At 33.1% G+C, this 23,137-nt stretch overlaps 1 protein-coding gene across 41 annotated transcripts in view; it reads right to left on the bottom strand.

Moving 5' to 3' along the window:
- ptprt (protein tyrosine phosphatase receptor type T) overlaps nucleotides 1–23,137 on the bottom strand; it is a 518,156-nt gene that overhangs the window by 127,128 nt on the left and 367,891 nt on the right. For 13 of the 41 annotated variants that reach the window (XR_015494170.1, XM_087258048.1, XM_087258050.1 and 10 more), the window contains 2 exons: nucleotides 22,158–22,293; nucleotides 1,805–1,834 (listed from right to left, as the gene is read on the bottom strand). Coding sequence is in view for 40 of the 41 variants with exons in the window: in XM_087258048.1 (XP_087114174.1) it covers nucleotides 1,805–1,834; nucleotides 22,158–22,293 (166 nt within the window). In the remaining variant the exon portion in view is untranslated. Of the gene's footprint in view, nucleotides 1–1,804; nucleotides 1,835–12,612; nucleotides 12,646–22,157; nucleotides 22,294–23,137 lie in introns of all 41 variants that reach the window. The other 28 variants (XM_087258053.1, XM_087258051.1, XM_087258052.1 and 25 more) reach the window with 3 other exon arrangements.

The following is a 23,137-nucleotide window of genomic DNA, read 5'->3' on the forward strand; positions in this document are numbered from 1 at the left end:
TCGTAACGAACCATGAATGCTTGCCTTACAACAGCTTTGCAGTAATGTTACACATCATCTGTGCCGCTTTCTTTCCGTAAAGCAAGTTGAGGCGTTCCCTTATCGAGTCCATCTCGACATTATGTTTGGAGAACCTATACAACTTGGCTGGGATCATACAGAGACTGCACTGAAACTGCAATTTCATATGGATGCACTCCTGCGCAGACGTGCTAACTTATCAAGACATTTATTAGTTTATTTATTAAATGGTTTTATTAAATTATTTATTTACAGTGCTGGGAGTCTTTTACCTAAAACTTTTTTTTGGATAAGAATGCTAGCATTTTGAGTCTCATTTGTTGAAGGGAGCTGATTAGGTCTCTTAAATGTTTTAAAAGGAAATGGTTAAGGGGAAATACTTAATGGCAGTCTTAAATTCCTTAAGTCGATCTTTTTTCTTTTTTTTTCACTTTGCAAATCAACTTTTACTAAGGGTACCCTTAACCTCAACCTGGGGGATTTTTTGGACTTCATGCAACCGAGCCCTCCACTCTCCTGCCACGTCACTTGCATCGACATCTGCATTTTTGCAATTGTCCTGCGACCTGCCTGGGGTCTGTCATGGTATACAACTTAAGTACTTAGAATTATTTGACAGCGTCGTCACTGTCACTGCAAACAAGCTGGAAACTTACTTTAAGTTTATTGGTGTTGATTTCAAGTGGCATAACAGGTGCAAGTGTTGATTGCAAATGACGTCACTTGCATAGGAAGGGTGGGTGCCTGAGCGTGCAAGCCTGAAGGAGCAAGGAGCGATAGTAAAACCATTTAGTCAAAATACCCAATGCATTGAGGTAAAATAACCCATGGTTGGGAAAGTGCTATAATAACCTATAGAAGGGTTATATGTTGGGGTATGTTTAACCCAACTATTTTAATGTAGTATAAACTCAGCAAAACGTAGTCTAAATGTGACCTAAAGATGCATATACTGCCACTATTGAGTTTTTAAGTCTATAACCCTACTGGATCTAAGAAAAACTGGTTCTCCGGGTTAGGAGAATATCTTGGCGTCACGGTTAGCTTTAGCTTGTAGCTGTCTGTCTATGCCCTTTCAGATGAAATCCTTTTGAAAGAGTTCCTCCTGGCTGTGTTCCTACTTTCATCTATATTTCAGGAGCGGTGCGACTGCACACTGTAGTCTGACTGAGAATCTGAGCTTTTAAATCCTTTAACGCGTGAGGTAAACATCCTGCAGCCAGGCTCTGTTGCACACAGCGCAAATTAAACAATCCTGCGCAGTAAAACGCTGAGGCAGGCAGAAGAGCTGAGGTAATAGTGAATAGCTTAAGCGTAACGGGAAAAAGTAATAAAAAGTAGAGGAGGAGTCCGCGGACCAAAGGGATTTGAGCTGAACTAGCAATAGTCGATAATAATAAGATAACAGTGGAGCTGCAACTATTTATGTGCACATGAGGGCAATTTAGAACTGTAGGTTTTATTTCAATGCAAACTCTAGGTATATGTAGCATATAAGATGGTTTATGGGTTGAAAAAATGCTGTGTCGGAGCAAAGGGTGATGAAATATTAAACTGACTCAACAGATTATTGCAAATGAAGCTGTTTCTAAATTTGAGAAGCTTTGTTCGTCATGGCAAAGTTTAGGTGCTAACTTTTGTTTAACTTTAACTTGAATTTCAAATATTTCTTTAATTCTTTTACTAACTTTTAAAGACAAATTGATAGTAGAAAAGGGGAATGGGAAAGCACAGATTTAAAACATGAATTGTTGATTGATGTTCTGTATTTAATGCTACTTACAGGTAATAAGAGTAGGAATACGCATTTCTTCTGGAGCAGCAAGATAAGGACAAAATAAATAAATAAATAAATAAATAAACAAACAGATTAACAGATGAATAAATAAATAAGTAAATAAACAAAAAAGTAAATAAATAAATAAATGAATGAATAATTGAATGAATGAATGAAAATAAATTAATCACAATATAAGAACAAGAAAATATGCAAGAAAAGTGAAACATAAGGTTAAAGTAACATGAAACAAAATAAGTAATAAATAAAATAGTAAATACAATAAATACAATAACAAAATTATAACAGAATAGAATATAAATTTAAAAAGAAAAACCCATTGTTAAAAAAGGTAACAAAATTAAATAAACGTCAAAATATAAAAACAAATAAACAAGAAATATAAAAAATAAGTTTAAAATAAAATAAAATAAAAACAGGTACAAATAATAAAACAGTATTAAGCATTAAGCATAAATACAATATTAAATTAAAATGGTATAAAATAAAATAAATTTTAAAATAACACATTGTTAAAAGTGACAAAAATAATTAAACATTAAAATAAAAATAATATACAAGAAATATAAAAAATAAGTTGAAAATAATATGAAATAAAAATAAGTGTGAAATAAAAAAATAAAAGTTTAAGTAAAATATACAATTAAAATAGAATAAAATAGAATAAATTAAAATAAAAACACATTGTTAATAGTGACAAAAATAATTAAATTAAACATCAAAATACAAAAATATAAAAAAGGTTATTATAACATAAAATAAAAATATGTATAAAAATAAATAAAAGTATAAAATACATTAATAAAATTAAAATAGAATAAAAGAAATTAAGAAAAAAGAAAAGAAAAAAACATTGTTAAAAAGTGACAAAAATAATTAAATTAAACGTCAAAATACAAAAGAAATTTAACAAATAAGTTTAAAATAACAAAAAAGTATTAAAATAAATAAATAATAAGTTTATATATAAAATACAATAATGAGATTTGAATAAAATTCAATAAAAAGAAAAACACAAGCACATTAATACCAAAATATAAAAATAAATATACAATAAAATGAAAAAAAGTAAAGTTAAAATGAAATAAAATAAAGTAATAAAAATGTGTTCAAGTTTAATAACAATAAAAATACAATAACAATAAAAAGAAAACAGAAAAAAAAAATAAAAAAACAAACACATTGATAAAAAGTGACAAAATAATTAATTTAATTCAACATTTAAATATAAAAACAATTTTTATACAAGAAATTAAAGAATAGGTTAAAAATAAAAATGTGATAATATGATATGATAATGAAACAAAATAAAATCAAGAAAAAAGGAAAACACAAACACATTGATTAGTGATCAGTACTTTAAATATGAAAATATATTTAATGATAAAACTGTTAAACTTTGCCACTGTTAGATGTGCTAATGATATAATAATAATAACAATATAATAATGTTTTATTTACAGTAAACAAAAGATGTAGTTAATCCATGGATTTCTGTTGATTTAGATATTTTAAATTAAATTTAGGTCTATTAATAAATGTAAAGGTATGAAACTGCACATCTGGCTCCCCTTCAAGAGTAAAAAAAGAGAACAAAAAGTGTGTGTGTATGTGTGTGTGTGTGTGTATTGGTGGGCTTGTGTGTTTGGACAGCTAAAGGGATGGACAGGAATGGTGGGTGTTTCACAGACATACTGGAGCTCAGTTTTCTGTTAGCAGCTTAACAGAGATAGACAGAAAGAGAGGGAGGAGGAGGACGAGAGACACCAAAAGCAGTTGGCGAACACATCACGCTTTTGCTACTCTAAAGTGAGGCCTTGTCATGAGCGCGTCTCGATGTTGACGTCTCTGTGGACCGGTTAAAAACAAGAGGAGCTGACACACGGCAAGCAAGGACAGCATAGCAGCCTGATACCATAATAAAGAGCAGATGGTGTCTGTTAATGGATATTCGATTAACTGTAATATCACTGATGACATGCAAGTGAAGTTGTCAATTAGCGATTTGGTGGCCGTCTGCTTTCTGACTGCGCTCGCTGCTTCTTTTCACTCTCCTGAAACTTGTCTTCCACAAGGTGCACTCTTTCGCTTTACTAAAAACATTCAAACTCTTTATGGTGAAACCAACCATGCTTATTAGCATGTTTTTGCTAGCAATTGACAACCTTAACTTTACTGCTTTGAATAAGACGGAAACAAACTACACTATTAATATATTAGTCTGAGATGCTTGCTTTTTGTTTTCATGCTAACAATTTATTGCTAACATACACATTCACAAGCACAATCACATAATAAGCACAATTTTAAACAATTAACTACTATACATTGTTTACATCTGTTAACATTACTCCACAATCAGTGTGTGTGTTTGTGTGTGTGTATACATGTTTATGAAGTGTTTGATGTGTATATTATGTGTATGACTTTACTGTGGACGGCAAAGTAAGACTTTCATTGTACAGGGAAACTTGTTTCCTTCTGTGCACATGACAATAAACAAATTGAATTAAATTAAATTGAAATTATTTAAATTGAATTCATCATTTTAAGCAAAAATCTTATGCTGAAACAAACCCACAAAGTTAATGTGCATTAGTTAATAATGTGCTGTCATGCTGCTAACAGTTACCAAACAGCCTGTTTGACATTTATCAAACTGTTATGCTGAAACAAATCTACTATTCATCTAATAACCTGACTTGTTAGCATGTTTGGCATGCTAATATTCGACAAGCAATTTTATAATTCTTTTGTGCAAGAATTTAAACTGAAACAAACACGCTAATATTAGCATAAAATGTTGATAAACAGCTGTCATTTTTGTGTAATCCAAAAACAAACTCACTAACTTTGTCATGTAGTGGCCTGCTATGCAGGATTGGCATGTTTGTCATGCTAACAACTGACAAACAATCCACCACTTTTGTGCAAGGATTCAGACTGAAACAAACTCTACTAGTATAAGATGATGAACAAAATACAAAACTTTAATTTTTCTGTAATCCAAAATCAAAATGAGTAAATTGGTCACGTGTCAGCCTGATATACAGTATTAGTATGTTTGTCATGCTAACAATAGATAAACAATTCTAAAAATTATAGCTTAAAGGTGCTAAAATTTTTGTCTCTAAAAAGGTGTTAAAAAATAAAACTGCTTATATTCTAGCCGAAATAAAACAAATATGACTTTCTCCAGAAGATAAAATATCATCAGACATACTGTAAAAATGTTCCTGCTCTGTTAAACATCATTTTGGAAATATTCTAAAAACAAGAAAAATAATTCCAGGGGGCTAATAATTCTGACTTCAACTGTATATGTGTGTGTGTGTGTGTGTGTGTGTGTGTGTATATATATATATGTATGTATATATATATATATATATATACACGTTTTTGTAATGATTTAAAATAACCTAACAATTTACCACAGACTTGCCCTCTTTGTACCGCATTGGGGAAAAGGAGGAAAATATTTTTTGCTAAAAAATTGCAAGTGAGATTAAATCAATACAAAAATGTCACAAACAATTGAAAAAACTGTAAGAAACACAAGGCAAAAGCTCAACCTAAAATAACTAAATTACTCTCACCCTCTAGTTCTTCAAAACAGAATGGAGTTTCTTTCATTTTGTTAAACCCTCTGTTGGAAACCATCATTCTTTACAATATATTCTTTTGTGTTCAACAGAAAAAAAGAAACCCATGAAGGTTTGGAACCTCTTGAGGTTGAACATTTTTATTTTATTTCAATATTTTTTGAGAACAATCTCTTGAAATTGGATTTTCTTCTAAAAACATACTCTAATTATTTTATTTAGAATGAGATTTTATTATTGTTGTTTTTTACAGTGCAGCCTGAGCTTATGATCATTTATTGATGCTAACAATCTACAAATAGTCTTTAAGAGTTGGCGGGTACCTTATCTACAATATTATGAAGCCAAATAATCATGAATCAGCCTGTCAGAGTTACTGTTTGGCTCAGAGAGCAGCATTAAGTCACACACACTAAATCCTCGCCTGTACGCTTTCTGTATCATAAAAGCAAGCTATGGCACCCAAACTGCTCGCTTTATCGCTAAAGCAGCAGCAAAGTAAATATATTTAATGACCCCGTGACTTCTCTGTAGGCAATAAAAACACAGTTTGGATATGGGCCGTTATGGCAAATGTGTTTTGCGATGGGCTGACGGTGCTAAAACAGATGCAAACGGTCGATGCGTTCGCCAGCATGCATATGCAGCGGGGGCATCCATCTTTGGCCATTTCATCTCAATGGCCCTTTAAAATGGCCTGCTGACATTGTTCTGATGATATTAATAAAAGAGAGCGAAGTGAAGAGCACCACGGCGGGCGAAGGTGGCCATAAATATTAATAGAGTAGAACTGCGAGGAGCTCGCAGCATAAGTGGCCTCTTTATTATTTTTTTCGACTCTCCAATGATTTATCATTATTCCTGAAACGAGACACATTTCTGGTGTGAAGAGAAAGTGTGACGCCTGCAGTGATGCTACACGCTACTTTACACAAGAGAAGGACGGACAAAAAAAAAGAAGCTTGTAACTTGTCAAAAGGTTGGTTTGTTTAACAAACTGCCTTCATACAACTTTATTTCAGCTAATGGCTGTAACTGAGACTGCTTTATTCGATCAAACAACTGTTCATTCATCCATTCAGGCTTGAAAGTATTTGCACAATCGGCTGACAATCATGTAGAAAGTGCGCACACATGGACTCAAATACCTATCAGCATAAATTAAGAGAATAATAATGTATTTAAAAGATCCCTAATTACTATTAATTAATCTAGGGCGACACGGTGGCTCAGTGGTTAGCACTGTCACCTCACAGCAAGGAGGTCGCTGGTTCGAGTCCCGGCTGGGTCAGTTGGCATTTCTCTGTAGAGTTTGCTTGTTCTCTACGTGTTGGCGTGGATTTCCTCCGGGTGCTCCGGTTCTCCCCACAGTATAAAATCATACGCTATAGGGGAACTGAATAAACTAAATTGGCCACAGTGTTTGTGAATGAGTGTGTATTTGTGTTTCCCAGTACTGGGTTGCAGCTAAAAGGGCATCCACTGCGTAAAACATATGCTAGATAGGTTGGCGGTTCATTCCACTGTGGTGACCACTGATGAATAAAGGGACTAAGCCGAAGGAAAATGAAAAGATCTAAAACAAATCCCAAAATCTGTATTTATATAAACCCCCCTTATCCCAAAACTTGGATGTGTCCTGATTATTATTATTATTATTTTTTTTTTGCAATTTTTGTTTTAAAAATGATAATTTCTGAGCAAAAGTAATGTTGTCAAACAATTTGGCATTGATTTATCCAACCCACCAAGCAAAATAAACATTTAATAGACGTCTACACATAGATGTTTTGACTAAACCAGGGCAAAATTTGAGTAAATGAAAGAAAATTCCAATAACAAGTCTAAAAAACACTATAATTCAAATAGATTGGACTTTCCATGTGTTGTCATTAGGCATGGGACGATAACCGTTTTTCAAGGTATATCTACGGTTTGGACATGTTACAAAGGTGACTTTCCAAGAGTAAAAATAAAGTACTACAGTACATATCCAAAAAATAATGTTTTACCTTGTTATATGCATTGCACTCCAAGACTTTTTATTATATTATATAGAAATACTGTTAAAAGCAATATATTACCAAGCAATCTTTCTCTGTCTCTATGTTTCTGTCTATATACACTATAGTGTTTTCTGCTATCACATTGCCCTCCTGTAGCAATCATCTATTATTTATGTCAAATTGCTTTATGCCTGGGCCTGTCATTGATCGAAACTGCATAAATGTGCAAGAGCGTCCCTCCTGTGTGTTGAGTGCAGGGCCATTTCTCTCTCTCTCTGTGTGTGTGTGTGTGTGTGTGTTTAATGGTCTGGGACTGAGTGGTGTCCGAGCGAACTCTGTCCAAGATCGACCATCTCATCGCTCCATCGTAATGCTGACCGAGGGAGAAATAGACCAACACTTTGTGTAATAGCTCAGATGCCTATGCATACGATTACACACTGAATCATCACATCCCTCCATTTTCAGCACAGCCCATCATAAGCCACCATATTTCACATAATATATAACCGCGCCTCATGAGATTTCTTAACGCTAAAGCAGTGATCTGGAATCCGATAATGCCATTGATGCACTTCTCGGTGAAAACCAGGATATCTGATTGAAGATTTCTAAACAGGTCATGAAAAGTCAGGGGGTTTTTTTTGGAAACAAAAGGGTTTTATGCAAATGAAGGAGATTTTATTTTTAACAAGGTATTTTAAGCATCCGTGCGGAACAAGAGCAGATCATTTCAGCATGGATTGTTTTATGAATCTGTCACAAAGAGTCTGTAAAGACGATGTTACTGAAAGACGGGGCAGAGCCAATTATATTACACCCGACAGTCAGCACTGATACTTAATGCACCTTCAAAGAGGTCAGCCAATAATAACGGAGAGTGCTCAGAAATAATTCTTAAATGTACTGTGCAAAAAAAGAATTGGAAGGGTGGAAAATAACTCCTTTTGCAAGAAAAATATGAACAAACTTCTGTTTGGAGCCTCTTAAGTGACTTTGCGGGAAAAGCCCTGTGGTTTTAATATGTGCAGGTAGAGATTTTCATTGCAAGAGAATTGTTAAGGTAGTTTTTAAAGGTATATTCAAAAGTTTTAGGTATCAGATAAACATTATGTACACTACCTGACGAAAGTTGTCGTCTATCCAGGTTTTAGGAACAACAAATAATAACTTCTAGTTGATCATTTGGTCTCTGAAACGGCTTATATGAAAGGCAAAGGTCTCTAGATTACGCTTATTTTACCAAAATAAAATATGATCATGTCTTGATTTTTAACTATTTAATTAGGACAGTAAGGACTTTGCTTAGATAAAAGTCTTGTCACTTAAGAGAAATAATGTACAGTATATAACAAAGTCATGCTGCTATGGAAAAAGAGTTAAAATTATATATGACTCCCATGAGCTTGGAAGACTGCATCCACACATCTCTGCAATGACTCATATCACTTAATAATAAAGTCATCTGGAATGGCAAAGAAAGCGTTCTTGCAGGACTCCCAGAGTTCATCAAGACTCTTTGGATTCATCTTCAATGCCTTGTCCATCTTACCCTGACATGCTCAATAATGTTCATGTCTGGGCTGGCCAATCCTGGAGCACCTTGACCTTTGCTTTCAGGAACTTTGATGTGGAGGCTGAAGTATGAGAGGAGTGCTATCCTACTGAAGAATTTGCCCTCATCTGTGGTTTGTAATGTAATGGGTCGCACAAATGTCTTGATACCTCAGGCTGTTGATGTTGCGATCCACTCTGCAGATCTCTCACACGCCTCCTTACTGAATTTAACCCAAAACCATGATTTTTCCTTCACCAAACTTGACTGATTTCAGAGAGAATCTTGGGTCCATGCAGGTTCCAATAGGTCTTCTCCAGTATTTGTGATGATTGGGATGCAGCTCAACAGATGATTCATCTGAGAAATCTACCTTCTGCCACTTTTCCAAATTATCAACTAGAAGTCAAGTTATTATTTGTTGCTCTTGCAGCTGGGATCAGCAATACTTTTGTCAAGTAGTGTACACTTAAACTGTATATTTTAGTATTCTAATTACACATTTGAAGCTTTTTCAGAAGAATAGCACTAAACTAAACTAAACATTTACTTAAATCACAAGCCAGGAATTGCTATTACAGGCGGCTGATTTGTTTTAGCTTAAAGAACATTGCTACAGTTTGAATATTTCAGTGCTGTTATGTTTTAGGATTTCAAAGCGATCTTTTTTTAAATACGTATTTATGTTGCGACAACGTTCCAATTATCCAACTGAAAAGAAAACCTACAACGCATCAGTTTCTGTTTTATGAATTGTAAAAGCCACTTTATGGCCTATACAAATGTGGCGTAAAAATATACCATGAACCATAAATGGTTTACCTGTTACACTTGCCCTCTGTAATCCAAGCCAACGACCTTAAAGCGCTGGCATTATAATGTCTACTCAGTAATGCTGCGGTTGTGTGGATTTTGTAAGATTACAGAAAAGACCTGGCAACCTGGGAGCTTTAAGCTAAATCCTCTATACAGTTGACTGTGTAGGTGGCGTGGCGTAGGAGTAATCGTCCTTTGCCTTCATGAACATAACATATTAGCTTAACGGTGTAGAGCGGTACACGAGGCTGGGTTGTGACAGTATTAAAGAGGAATAATTACAGCTCGCCAGGATTGCACTATAAAGTGTCGTTTGAAGCCACTCTCTGAGCGAACAAGAGCCAATGAAGTGGCCTTTTCACTGTAATTGTTGCACCATGGGACATATGCTAATGCTATTTATGAGGAGGTGATCTAACAGGCGACGGGATTTGTCGCAGGAATTAAACTTATTTTAATATGGTAATGTAGTGACATTTGAACCACCCTTCAATTTCCCCGGCACAAATCACTGCAGATTTCTCTAACATTTAACAGTGACAATGCACAACAACAAGCAATTGAAATAAAAGTGAAAATGCAGAAAATAAAACAGCACAATCAACACAGGCCACATCGAGAGCGAGCAAAAGTGTTACTTTCACAATTAACACCAGCAATCACTATTGATCTGTTCCAAACCCTAGTAAGCTGCCTTTGAATCATTTTAAGGCATCATATGTGCTCAGCAGATTAGATTATAACCAATTCTTGGTGTATCCTTCACCTTGTTATTTGTTGTTGAATACTCATCATTTTGAACGTACTTTGTTCCCTGAGCTCTTGGTACATTTTGGGATAGCTCAGATGTATATGGAAATAAACAGATTTTTGAATAAAAATCAGCACAGTGCACATTAGTACACGATTATAGTACACTGGTACATGTTACATACTTTAATATTAATATATTAGTATTATTTATATATTTTTAAGACATATACATTAATATTAATTGAAATTTGAAAAATTTATATATCTACACTATCGGTCAAAAGTTTGGGGTCAGTGGGATTTTTAAATGTTTTAAAAGTCTGTTCACTAAAGCTGCATTTATTTGATCATAAATAATAATAATCCTTCAGAAATCATTCTAATATTAATTATTATTGGTATTTTATTATTAATATTATTATTATTATTATTATTGGTAATAGTAATAAAAGTAATAATGACGGGAGAAATTAAATTTGAAATAGCATTCAATAGCAAAGCAATTGCTTAATTTCTTTTGAATAATTCTTTGAAATAAATATTCATTAAAAATAATTCTCAATTCTTCTCTTCTTTTTCTTCCTTTTTTGTTTTATTTTGGCTAGAATAAAAGCAGTTTTTGTTTTTATGAAAAACTTTTAAGATCAATATTATTAGCCCAGATAAGCAAAAAAAAGTTTTTTTTTATACAATGACTTGCCAAATTAACCTAGTTAAAATGCACTTTAAGCTGAGTCTTGAAAAAAATATCTAGTAAAATATGTACTGTTATCGTGGCAAAGAATAGAAAATAAAATCAATAAATAAAAATAAATCTTTTTAGTTAGAAATGAGTTATTAAATCTATTATGAGTAGAATATATATATATGTGCATCTGTGTGTGTGTACAAAGTTGAAGTCAGAATTATTACCTCCCCCCCTGCCCCCCCCCCCCCCCCCCCCCCCTGAATTCTTTTGGTTTTCTTTTATTTAAATATTTCCCAACTGATGTTTAACAGAGCAAGGACATTTTAACAGTATGTCTGATAATATTTTTGCTTCTAGTGAAAGTCTTATTTGTTTTATTTTTTTCTCAAATAAAAGCTGTTTATCACTTTTAAAAAAAGGTCAAAATCATTGGCCTCTTTAAGCTATATTTATTTTGATAGTCTACAGAACAAACCATCATTTTACAATAACTTGCCAAATTTCCTTAACCTACCTAGTTGACCTACTTAACCTAGTTAAGCCTTTAAATGTCACTTTAAGCTGTATAGAAGTGTCTTGAAAATGATCTAGTCAAACATGATATACTGTCATCATTGCAAAGATAAAATCAGTTATTAGAAATGAGTTAAAAAAAACTTATGTTTAGAAATGTGTTCACAGAAAAAGGGGAAAAATATACAAGGGGTCTAATAATTCTGACTTAAACTGTATGTATGTATGTATGTATGTATGTATGTATGTATGTATGTATGTATGTATGTATGTATGTATGTATGTATGTATGTATATATATATATATATATATATATATATATATATATATATATATATATATATATATATATATATATATTCTATTATTTTTAGTTCAATAAATATCAATGATATCAATGTATGGCAAACATGTTTAAGTAAATTGTAGAGTACATTATCATGATGTAAACTTTATTAATTATTATGATTTTTATATTTTGCTAATATAAGAAAAAATGCAATAAACTGCATCTCTCACGTCTGTGAAGTGAATATTTGTTGCATAGGTTTTCAGCATATGGCATTTCAAATCAGTCAGCTGTTTTAGATGGCAGGTGGTTAAGTAGGCAGTAGGCAGGAGGCAGCGAGGCGGCTCACTAGGTTTGGGAGCAGAGCTTATATATAATCACTAACACAAACAAATCAAGATGATAGTTTCCGTGCATGTGCCAAAAGGTAAATGTCAAAAATTAAGCTTAAATGAAATAAGTAAATGATCAAAAGTGTGTAACATGACACAAATGGGATTAAAAATAAATCAAAATGGTGTGCGAATGGGCTCAGGATGCGAACTGTGGCTAGAATTAAACATACAATACCCCACACTTAGAGTTCTCCAGGTGTGGATTTCTCTAGCGGACGAAGCCCAGAGGAGAAGAAATAAAACACAGGATTTGAGTCTAGAGGTTAAGTAATACACACTCACTCACACAAACATCACCTTTTCATACTTCACAGCATATAATTCAGCATTTGTTTTCTGCGTGTGTTTGTGTGTTGCGCTGCATGCAACTCATAGAGCTGAAATGGAGAAGCTTGAGTGAGCGAGTGAGAGCTGAGATGGAGATGTTACGTTGTCCCATGCCTCACATTTCAATGCTTTAGCGTAGCATGTTATGCGTCACATTAGAAACTTAAAAAAAGAAATGCACTATGAGAAGTATATGGTAGGACGTATGTAAGCTTTACCAACACATCTACAGGTAGGTCCATTTGATCCCAAAAAATTATGATTATTATATATTTGTAGTTTTTTACTAAAGATGTGCACTAAATGTCATTCACTGCAACAATAGTTTATGTAGTGTCAAGCAAAAATCAATGGATAACATATTCAAACAATCTACTACTACTAATATACTACTAAATAGTCATTTTAATATTATAAATGATTATAAATGGAACATACAGCTAAAAAAGCAATAAATATTATACATTTGTAGCCTGATTTACTGAAGATACCCACTAAATGTCATTCACTGCAACTATAGTTTATTTATAGTGTAAAGTCTTATCAGGCATGGTACAAAAATCATGTAGTCACCTTAGAATTATAAGCTTCTATCTATCTATTTTTTGTCAAAATTTAGTTATTTTTACATTCTTATTAAATGACAACTTATTTACATTATAGGATGTTTTTTAGAAGTTGTTTACATTAAGACTTTTTATTAAAAAAAACAAAAAACAAATGTTACACACATACTGTTTGCTATGGAATGCAAACACTATCTCAAAATCATTCAGAATGCAGACAGAAGCTTATGATTCTAAGATCACAAATTGATAATGCTTTAAAATAATCTACAACTCATATACTAAATAGCCATTTTAATTCTTCAAACCCCTAGGTTTAACCCATTTTAATTATTTTTCTATCTTTCATAATGTTATAAATGTAATACAATCACAAATTTTGTAGATTTCATTTTAAATGGATAGACAGCTAAAAAAAAAAAAAAAAGCAATAACTATTATACATTTGTAGCCTGATTTACTGAAGATGCCCACTAAATATCACTCATTGCAACAATAGTTTATGTAGTGTCAAGTTATGGAGTCAACCTAGGGCCACATGTACTTGCAAAATGAAAGTTTTGCAAACAAAAAATAAATTAAGCCAAAAAAAAAAGTAGTTAACGCAAATATTCAAAAATTGCAAAGCAAAAATTATTTTTGCTAACAAAAACAAAGAACTGCAAATTGAAAATTAGGTTTTGAGAAATAAAAATGAAATTTGCAAACAAAAAAAAGAGCTGCAAAGAAAATCAAGCAGAGAAAAAATAAAATAAAATAAAATATTTGCATTTAAAAAAACATATATATATATATATATATATATATATATATATATATATATATATATATATATATATATTGTTTTTACATTGAACTTCACATTTCTGTGCGTTTCTCTTTGTGGCCCTGATTTGACAAGGGGGTTACTGTCAACTAACTATCAGTTAGACATACCTGAACTTCTCTTGTGTGCCTCTGCTCAGCCATGCTTCTGCTTTTTCTTCTTTCAAAGTTTTATGGCAGTTGGCAAGCAAATGATGACATGGCTTAATTTTGGAGATGTGCATATATTTATTTATTTGTTCCTTAATACTTTATTTTTTGTTTGCAAAACTTTTTCATTTTCCAAGTATATATAGCCCTGAACTGACTCCATATTAAGTCTAAGCAAGCAAACGTGGTACAAAAATCATTTGATGACATATTAAAGTGATCTACTACTAATATTCCCATAAACAGCCATTTTAACTTTTTTAAACCACTAGGTTTAACCCATTTGTAAGTTTTTTCCATCTTTCATAATATTATGAATGCAATACAATCACTAATTTTGTAGATTTTATTATAAATGGAATGTACAGCAAAAAAAAAAAAAAGCAATAACTATTATACATTTGTAGACTCATGGCTGTATACGATCAAAAGGAGTGCTTCTACTAAACACTGAACAAAATTTCAGTTTTCGTTTTTAATAAATCTGCAAAAATGTCAACAATTCTGTGCTTTCCTGTCAATATAGAGTGTGTGTAAGGAAACAAATCTACTTAAATGATTTAGCAAATGGCTGCAAAATCAAGGGAGTCTGAATATTTTACATACCCACTTGATGTCTGTTACACTAAATAATGCTAAAACTATTTTACAGACACATTACTTGGATTTAATCTGCTTTCTAGGCATATAAAATCACTTTAGTATAATTTGTTAATGCCAAAATGGGACATCTCATCAGTTTTGATTAAAGATATAAAAGAACATACACTGATTATGGTGCTAATGTGTTCAAAATTACTGAATAATTAAAAAAATAATAATTACAATCCAATGCCAATCATCATTGTAAAATAATGAGAATGTGTCAGTTCAAACATTAAAAATACATACAGTACATATTACTGTAATGATACTTTGCAGAAAATAGTTCAGATGCAAAAACCTTTAAAAGCCGTCTGAAGTTCTTCTAAAATAAACATTTTTATCAGCAATTTCCTCTTTTATGCAAATAATAAGTTCATTTCATGATATTTAAAGTTAAATAACTCAACAATAATTATAAGATGCTCAGAAAATGCTAAATTTTTATGCAAATTTCAGTCAGCACTTTTTTTTCCATCTGAATGTCCATAATAGCCTAAATAGCCTCAAAATAGGACTTGTTTTCTTAAAAAGTCCTTTGTTTTGGGTTAAAATGTGACCTAGCCATGTTCTTGATATATTTTGTTAGACAAGAAATAAAATATTGCCTGCTGCACATAAGAGGCAGCATCCAGAAATGTGAAACAGCACATTAGACTTTATGAAGCACCATCACCAATGCATGCTCCCTTCAGGTCCTGTATGTTTAGGTTTTCAAACTGAATGGCACCAGAGACAAATCTCCTGTGACTCGATTCAAGAAGAAGCCCCACAATTCCCACTTTTAAAAGATATGTGAGTCATCAATTATTAATAACAATCTATCCTAGGCTTGGTCAAAGACGCCTGAGGGGACATTTTATTACCAAGAAGTAAAACATCAATTTGCCATTAGACTCAGCCTGTTCACTCCATTCATCCTTGTATTATTAGTTTAAAAATGAAGTCCATCTCTCCTGTCGTTACAAAAAAAGCATGCTTTACACAAGCTCCGCAAGATAAAAAAGCATAGTTTATGAGCATTTCTGATGCCACGGAAATAATTCATGGTGACTGAAAGACATGTAAAATGCTGCAATTGGTGAGACATCATCGGCTGACTTAAGTGCTAGTGTCAGTGCTTAAAATATAGATGATCAAAAGAAGCTGAGGGATACGCAACTTTGTCTTTTTCTGGTGAATACAGAATGGGAGAGTGTGTATAAGCAGAGTGGAGATCTCCAATCATGGCAAAACCGAATTCTTCAGTTCTCTGATGCACACAATGAGCTATTCTACTCTCTGTTTCAAACCCTAGTAGATGCTTTTATTTCTTTACTCAACACACCTGAAATCATTTACACATAGATATTTTAAACATAGACATGAAAAGACAGCATTGAATAATTCAGATAAAATAAAAAAATATCCAACAAATGATAGTGTGCCCAATTTGGTCTTAAATGCAAATTCAGTTTCTGATTATTTTGGAAAACAACAACTTGCAATAAAGTTAACAATCCTACCAAGTTAACATTATTAATATTTCCATTAAGCTATGAAGACAGTATTTCAGAATGTTCTTATATTTTAACATTTTTTTGGGTTATGTCACTATTAAAATAAAAAAAATTATTTTACTCATTTTTGAAAGTGATGAGAAAGCTACTTTCTTCAATCATTCCTACAAATGTGTTTTGCTACACAAACAAACAAGTAAAATTATTTTAAAATTCCATAAATTACGTGAATACTGTTTTTATGCTAATGTATTGTGGACCAGATAACCATTAACATCATATTAAAAGGTTAATTTACCCACAAATGAAAATCATGTCATCATTTACTTACCCATTACTTGCTTAGAACCATTATGAGTTTCTTTCGTCTGTTAAACTCAAAAGAAGATATTTTGAAAAATGTTGGAAACCAAACACCATTGACTTCCAAGTGTTTGTTTTCCTACACATTTTCGGCTTTCTTCAAAATATATTTTGAGTTAAACTGAAGAAAGGCTTGGAATCCCTCAAGGGAGAGTAAATAGTGAGTGCAATTTAAATTGTTGGTACACTATCCCTTTAACAATACTCATAAATGTTCATAAAGTCATCGAACTGCAGGTATTAGGACGTTTGCTGAAGGTGCTGATGTGCAGCCAGGGGTTTGCGTCTTTAATAAACTAAGACAGTTTATATTCATTAAGAAAAGTAAGAATGATTATTAAATCCATATAAAAAAGTCCCTTAAAAGTTGCATCTTTAGTTTCGGGCTCAGGTACACTTTGCACTGACAATACAAGCGTAACGTGCCAAAGACTAACCGAACCATGCTCTGACACACCTTTTCCAACCGGACCAGGGCTGGCCAACTAAACCATGCCTGGGCCTGATTCAAAGCACTCACACTTGTCAAACGAACTGGGAAACTTGTCCGGCATAGTTCAGAGAGCATTGTGTGGGTGCACCCAAAAATAAAGGTACAAAAGCTGTCACTAGATGGAGACTATGGTGCAATTTTGAACCTAAAAGGTACACTTTTGTAATTAAAAGGTTCACACTGGTACCTTAAAGGTACCCCAAGGTGCACTTTTGTAGTTTTTTTTCTTCCAGTTATTAATATGTACAAATATGGACCTTTAAAGTACCAAAGAGTAACATTTGAAAAACACATTTGTGCACCTTTATTTTAGAGATAGTTAGACTTACAGAGAGAAGGATAATTAAAACAATATTTAAAATCAAACATTTTTTTTCTGAAATCTGAATCTGAAAGCAATGTAATAAAAAAACTACATCTAAAAGGTACTACAATTATTTCATCCAATACATATGCTATGTATTTTTGTGTTTTTCAAATCAAAGAATTGCTAGCTCAGCAAAACGTCAACATAAAGGGACTGTTTTGAAAGGTATCTGTCTACATAGATAGCAGCTCACTAGGGCTGCGGTGCGCCGGTGTCTAAACGCATGACTTAAAGCTGTAAAGTTTTCAAGCCAACAACAGTTTGAGCTATTTGTGTTGAATCCAGACTTGTGGAACTCTTATATTTGCATATAACTTCCGCCACGCTGACGCCCACACATCTGAAAACTCAAAAAAAAAAAAAAAACACAAGCTATTATTGTAATATTCCAGCTTCCAGTTTCTGGCTTATGAATAGCAGACGTGGCCTTCCTCCATCGACCGTGAAAGATGAACACCTACTAGGGCCATTCACGGCTAACCTTTTGATTCCCGCTCTTTTAATAGCGAGATCTATCATTAAGTTTCAATCCACGCCGCTGCAGACAGTGACGCACTAACAATGGTGCTGTCAAGCTCTCCTTTACAATTCATGGTAATTAGAGCTTATTGATTTAGCTGCTGGTTTTAACTACTATTGTATTTCCAACTGTGGCTGCTGTGTGGAATGTGTCTTGCACTTTAACTAAGGCCCCGGTCATCACCTTGTCCTTGTGAGCAATCAAATGGGTAAAAAAAATAAATGAAAAAAACTAAGGTTAATCTGCGTAAAGATGTGGTTAACTTAATCAGATATTTTAGTAAAGCAGCATGAGTTCTAACCTAAATATAGCTTAAAGAATATTAATGCGTCAAAGCAGGATTTGATCTATACAGTAGGAGATTTTCTATTGCCCTCTCAGTTTTGGAGCATTATACACTTACTGGCCACTTTATTAGGTACACCTAAGCAACTGCTCGTTAACGCAAATTTCTAATTAGCCAATCACATGGCACCAACACAATGCATTTAGGCATGTGGACATGGTCAAGATGATCTGCTGCAGTTCAAACTGCACGTGGCATGGTTGTTGATGCAAGACAGGCTGGTCTGAGTATTTCAGAAACTGCTGATCTACTGAAATTTTCACGCACAACCATCTCTGGGGTTTGCATAGAATGGTTCGAAATGAGAAAATATCCAGTGAACGGAAGTTCTGTTGGTGCAAATGCCTTGTTGATGCCAGAGGTCAGAGGAGAATGGCCAGACTGGTTCCAGCAGATAGAAAGCCAACAGTAACTCAAAAAACCACAAAGAACCACAATTAGCACAGGCTCACCAAAATTAGACAATAGAAGATTAGAAAAATTTTTCCTTGTCTGATGAGTCTCAATTTCTACTGTGACATTCAGATGGTAGTGTTAGGCTGATGGTGGTGGTGTAATGGTCTGGGGGATATTTTCCTAGCACACTTTGAGCCCAGTGTTGCTAATCATGTCCATCCCTTTATGACCACAATGAACCCATCATCTTCTGATGGCTTCTTCCAGCAGGATAACACACCATGTCATAAAGTGTGAATCATCTCAGATCGGTTTCATAAACATGACACTGTACTCAAATGGCCTCCACAGTCAGAAGATCTCGATCCAACAGAGCAACCTTGAGATGTGGTGGAACGGGAGATTCGCATCGTGGATGTGCAGCCAACAAATCTGCAGCAACCAAAATCTCTGAGCAATATTTCCAGTAGCTTGTTGAATCTATGCCAGGAAGGATTAAGGCAGTTCTATAGGTAACTTGTTCTAATACTAGTAAAGTGTACCTAAAAGTAAAGTGGCCGGTGAGTGTACTTGATAAGGAACTTCATGGAGGTCAGGAATGTAAGTACAAGTGCATACAGTATAATTTAAGGAAGATTTCCTATGCTCCAAATGTCAGAAAGTTGCATCAAAACATCTTTTACAACATGGTAAAGAATGATGATAATTAATAAATAATAAAGATAAGTGTGACATTTTAAAACTGCATGCTAATTCTAAAAAACAAACAAACAAACAAACAAAAAAAGGTAATACAAATAAGTCCTTCAAAATACTTCAAAAATAATTGCTCATATTTTCCATTTTAAAAGTTGTGGAAGATAAAACAGAGAAGCACCTTCTGATATGCTTTAACAAGACTTAAACATTTGTTTAGACACTTAAACTGGCTCTTATAAATGCAGCATGTGTACTTAACTACAATATGCGCCTAGTTAAAATGCTCTTTTTCATCATTTGTTGAATTACTGTTGAAATGAATACAAGAGAAGGCAAACAAAAAGTATTTTATAATGGCATTCTATTTACCACTAATCAGTAAAAGTGCAATGCATCTTAGGCAAAGAAATCTAGAAAAAAAAAATATATATATAATAAGATATACAGTTTAAGTCTGAATTCTTAGCCCCGTTTATTTTTTCCCCCAATTTCTGTTTAACATAGAGATGATTTTTAAAACACATTTCTAAACATAATAGTTTAAACAACTTATTTTCAATCACTGATTTATTTTACCTTTGAAAGTAAATAATATTTGACTAGATCATTTTCAAGACACTTCTATACAGCTTAAAGTGACATTTAAAGGCTTAACTAGGTTAATTAAAATAGCTTAAAGGGGCTAATAATTTTTACCTTAAAATGGTGTTTAAAAAAATTTAAAAAGTGCTTTTATTCTAGCCGAAAGACTTTCTCCAGACGAAAAATTATTATTAGACATACTGTGAAAAATTCCTTTTTCTGTTAAACATCATTTGGGAAATATAAAAAAAATAAAAAATAAATAAATAAAAAATTCAAAGGAGGGCTAATAATTCTTACTTTAACTGCACAGCTAATGTTTTTCAGCCAATGATGAATTTACGGTGAAAGCTTTATGTGACTGTTTTCAATTTCATACTTTTTTTTTTTTTTTTACAGCATTGATAGACTTAAGAATCCATTTTGTTGTTAAAGTGTAAAAAGAGACAAAAACTGTTTAAACTGAGGCGCCGTCAATAGCAGAGCACAGAAATTCAATTGAAAATACTGGGCTAAAATTAAGTTCCATATTTTAAAGAAATGGCACAAAAATATAATGCAGTGCTTCTTATTTGGTCATATACCCACTTTAAGTTGTATATCAGCCAGGCAACGATGATTGTTTTTGTTATTGTTTTTTACGAAATCAGGTCTTAAAGGCTGCAATTTCGTACGGGATGACAATTAACCGGAAGCCCTGGGGTTGGCTGGCTGAAATTAAAAGTCTGTGTGCATATACCCCATTGAACTACTGTTTTGTAAGCAAATTGTATATAAATTCAGCATACTATTGTATATTTAATATGCAACATAAAGTAGCACTTATGTATATAATGCCAGTGCCAATGCATTACAAACAATTCTATTTAAAATGGAAAATGGTCATGCATAAGAATGCATTTTCAAGACAATATTTATTGTTTTATTACTACAATAAAAAAGAAAAACACAAATTGCTTATATAATAATATCTATATAACTGTTATGAACAAATGTATATTTACTTTAATATGAAAATGTACACATTTTGATGTTGCATAATGTTTAATGCACAAAATGTGTGAAAAAATATTTATATTTGCAGATAATTTTCTATAATATTTAAAAATAGAAACAGTTTATTACTAAACATCTAAAAATATATTAGAATAATAAGAATACTGTATGTGTGCACTCTAAATTATTTGGGGGCATTTTGAACCCAAATTTGGGTAAAATATGGATGAACCAAACCTTTGTGTTACATATTTCACATTTACATTTTATATTTAATATTTTTAATTACTTTTTATTTAATTTTGCCTAAATTTGGGTTAAAACAACTCAGCATTTCTCGGAGTATTTATTATCCCATTTATAGATAATATCACAAACTACCTTTTAAATCTGACACAAGAGAACTACCACCTCTGTAAGTGCACAAAATCTCCAAATACCCAACCGCATGTATTATTTATAGCCCATATATTGACCTATCACTGACAGGATGTTTTCAACCCCATCCCATCTACCTCAACCTCTCGTTTTGACCTCAATTTTAACATTCAATACTTCAAAAGCAGGTGAGACAAACACTGCTTCGTGCTTAGACAGAAGAAACGGCTCGACAGACAAACACCGGAAGGAGTTTTGAGAAGTGTATAGATCTTTTTGTGAGCACAGGGATGGTAGGGGAACTATATGAAGTGACGGGCTCTTGAAAGGCACAATGACATGAAGAGGGGTGTGTTGGGCGGTAAAGTTGGTGAGAGGAAGTGATGTAATGAAAGAAAGCCAGTGTGCATGTTTCACCAGAAGACACAAAAGCTGATCATGTCGAAAGCGATGCTAATTAACATCTTCATATTCCTCTCAGGAGAAAAGTGCTTTAGCTATTGTGCATTCACATATAAGTCTAAATGAATGAATGCTATATTTATTTACCAGTGTATTTTGTGACCAGTACCTGCGTTTGAAGGTGAGGAGAAGGCCCAGGAGAATGATGACAAACATGAGGATTCCTGCAATGACGCCTGCCATCTTTACTGTGCTGTCCACCTGTTTTTCAGGCTCAATGTCATTGGAATTCTGGGTAGATGCACCTTTAAAGCAACAAGTACATCAGAAAGAAGAGAAACAGCCTTTAACTAAGACAACAAGCTGTCGAGGAACGTTCTACGGTGACACACATTGAACGAACAATGAAAACACATCAAAAGGAAGCACATACAAGCATGTGACACATTCACACACTTTCAACCGGACACATGTATAATGTAACATTCAAAACACATACACACGCACGCACGCACACACACACACACACACACACACATAAAATTAATGCTTTTTAATTCAGACAAAAAAAATGCACAAATGAGATTGATCATTATTTTGTGACAGGTCTATGGCAAAGGGGGATATTTTTTGAATGGTATTAAATATCAGGCAAAAGACAAAATAAAAGACCTTAAGGATTTAAAAAATACATACAGTTGAAGTCAGAATTATTAGCCCTCCTGAATTATTAGCACCACTATTTTATACCCTAATTTCAGTTTGACGGAAAGAAGATTTCTAAACATAATAGTTTTAATTACTCATTTCCAATAACTGATTTCTTTTATCAGTTATTACATAATAAAAGTGTATTATATTTTACTAGATATTTTTCAAGACACTAGTATTCAGCTTAAAGTGACATTTAAAGGTGTAGTATGTAAGTTTGAGACCCAGTGGTTGAACTAGGTATTGCAATCCTGGTTCAAAACACACGCAAGTGCAGGTTGCCAGATTGATGACACCAACAGGAGCATGTCTGACTATTGAGCCTAAATGTTGATTAATATTTTGTTCTAACTAAAAGCAACATCATGCGGTAGAAGAAATATTTTCCATATTAAAAAGTGCTTTTTTCCTAACCAACACCTCGAATTGATACATTAC

This window comes from Danio rerio, chromosome 6 (genome assembly GCF_052040795.2).
Source record: "Danio rerio strain M-AB ecotype USA chromosome 6, GRCz13ab, whole genome shotgun sequence".
NCBI classification, from domain to species: domain Eukaryota; kingdom Metazoa; phylum Chordata; class Actinopteri; order Cypriniformes; family Danionidae; genus Danio; species Danio rerio.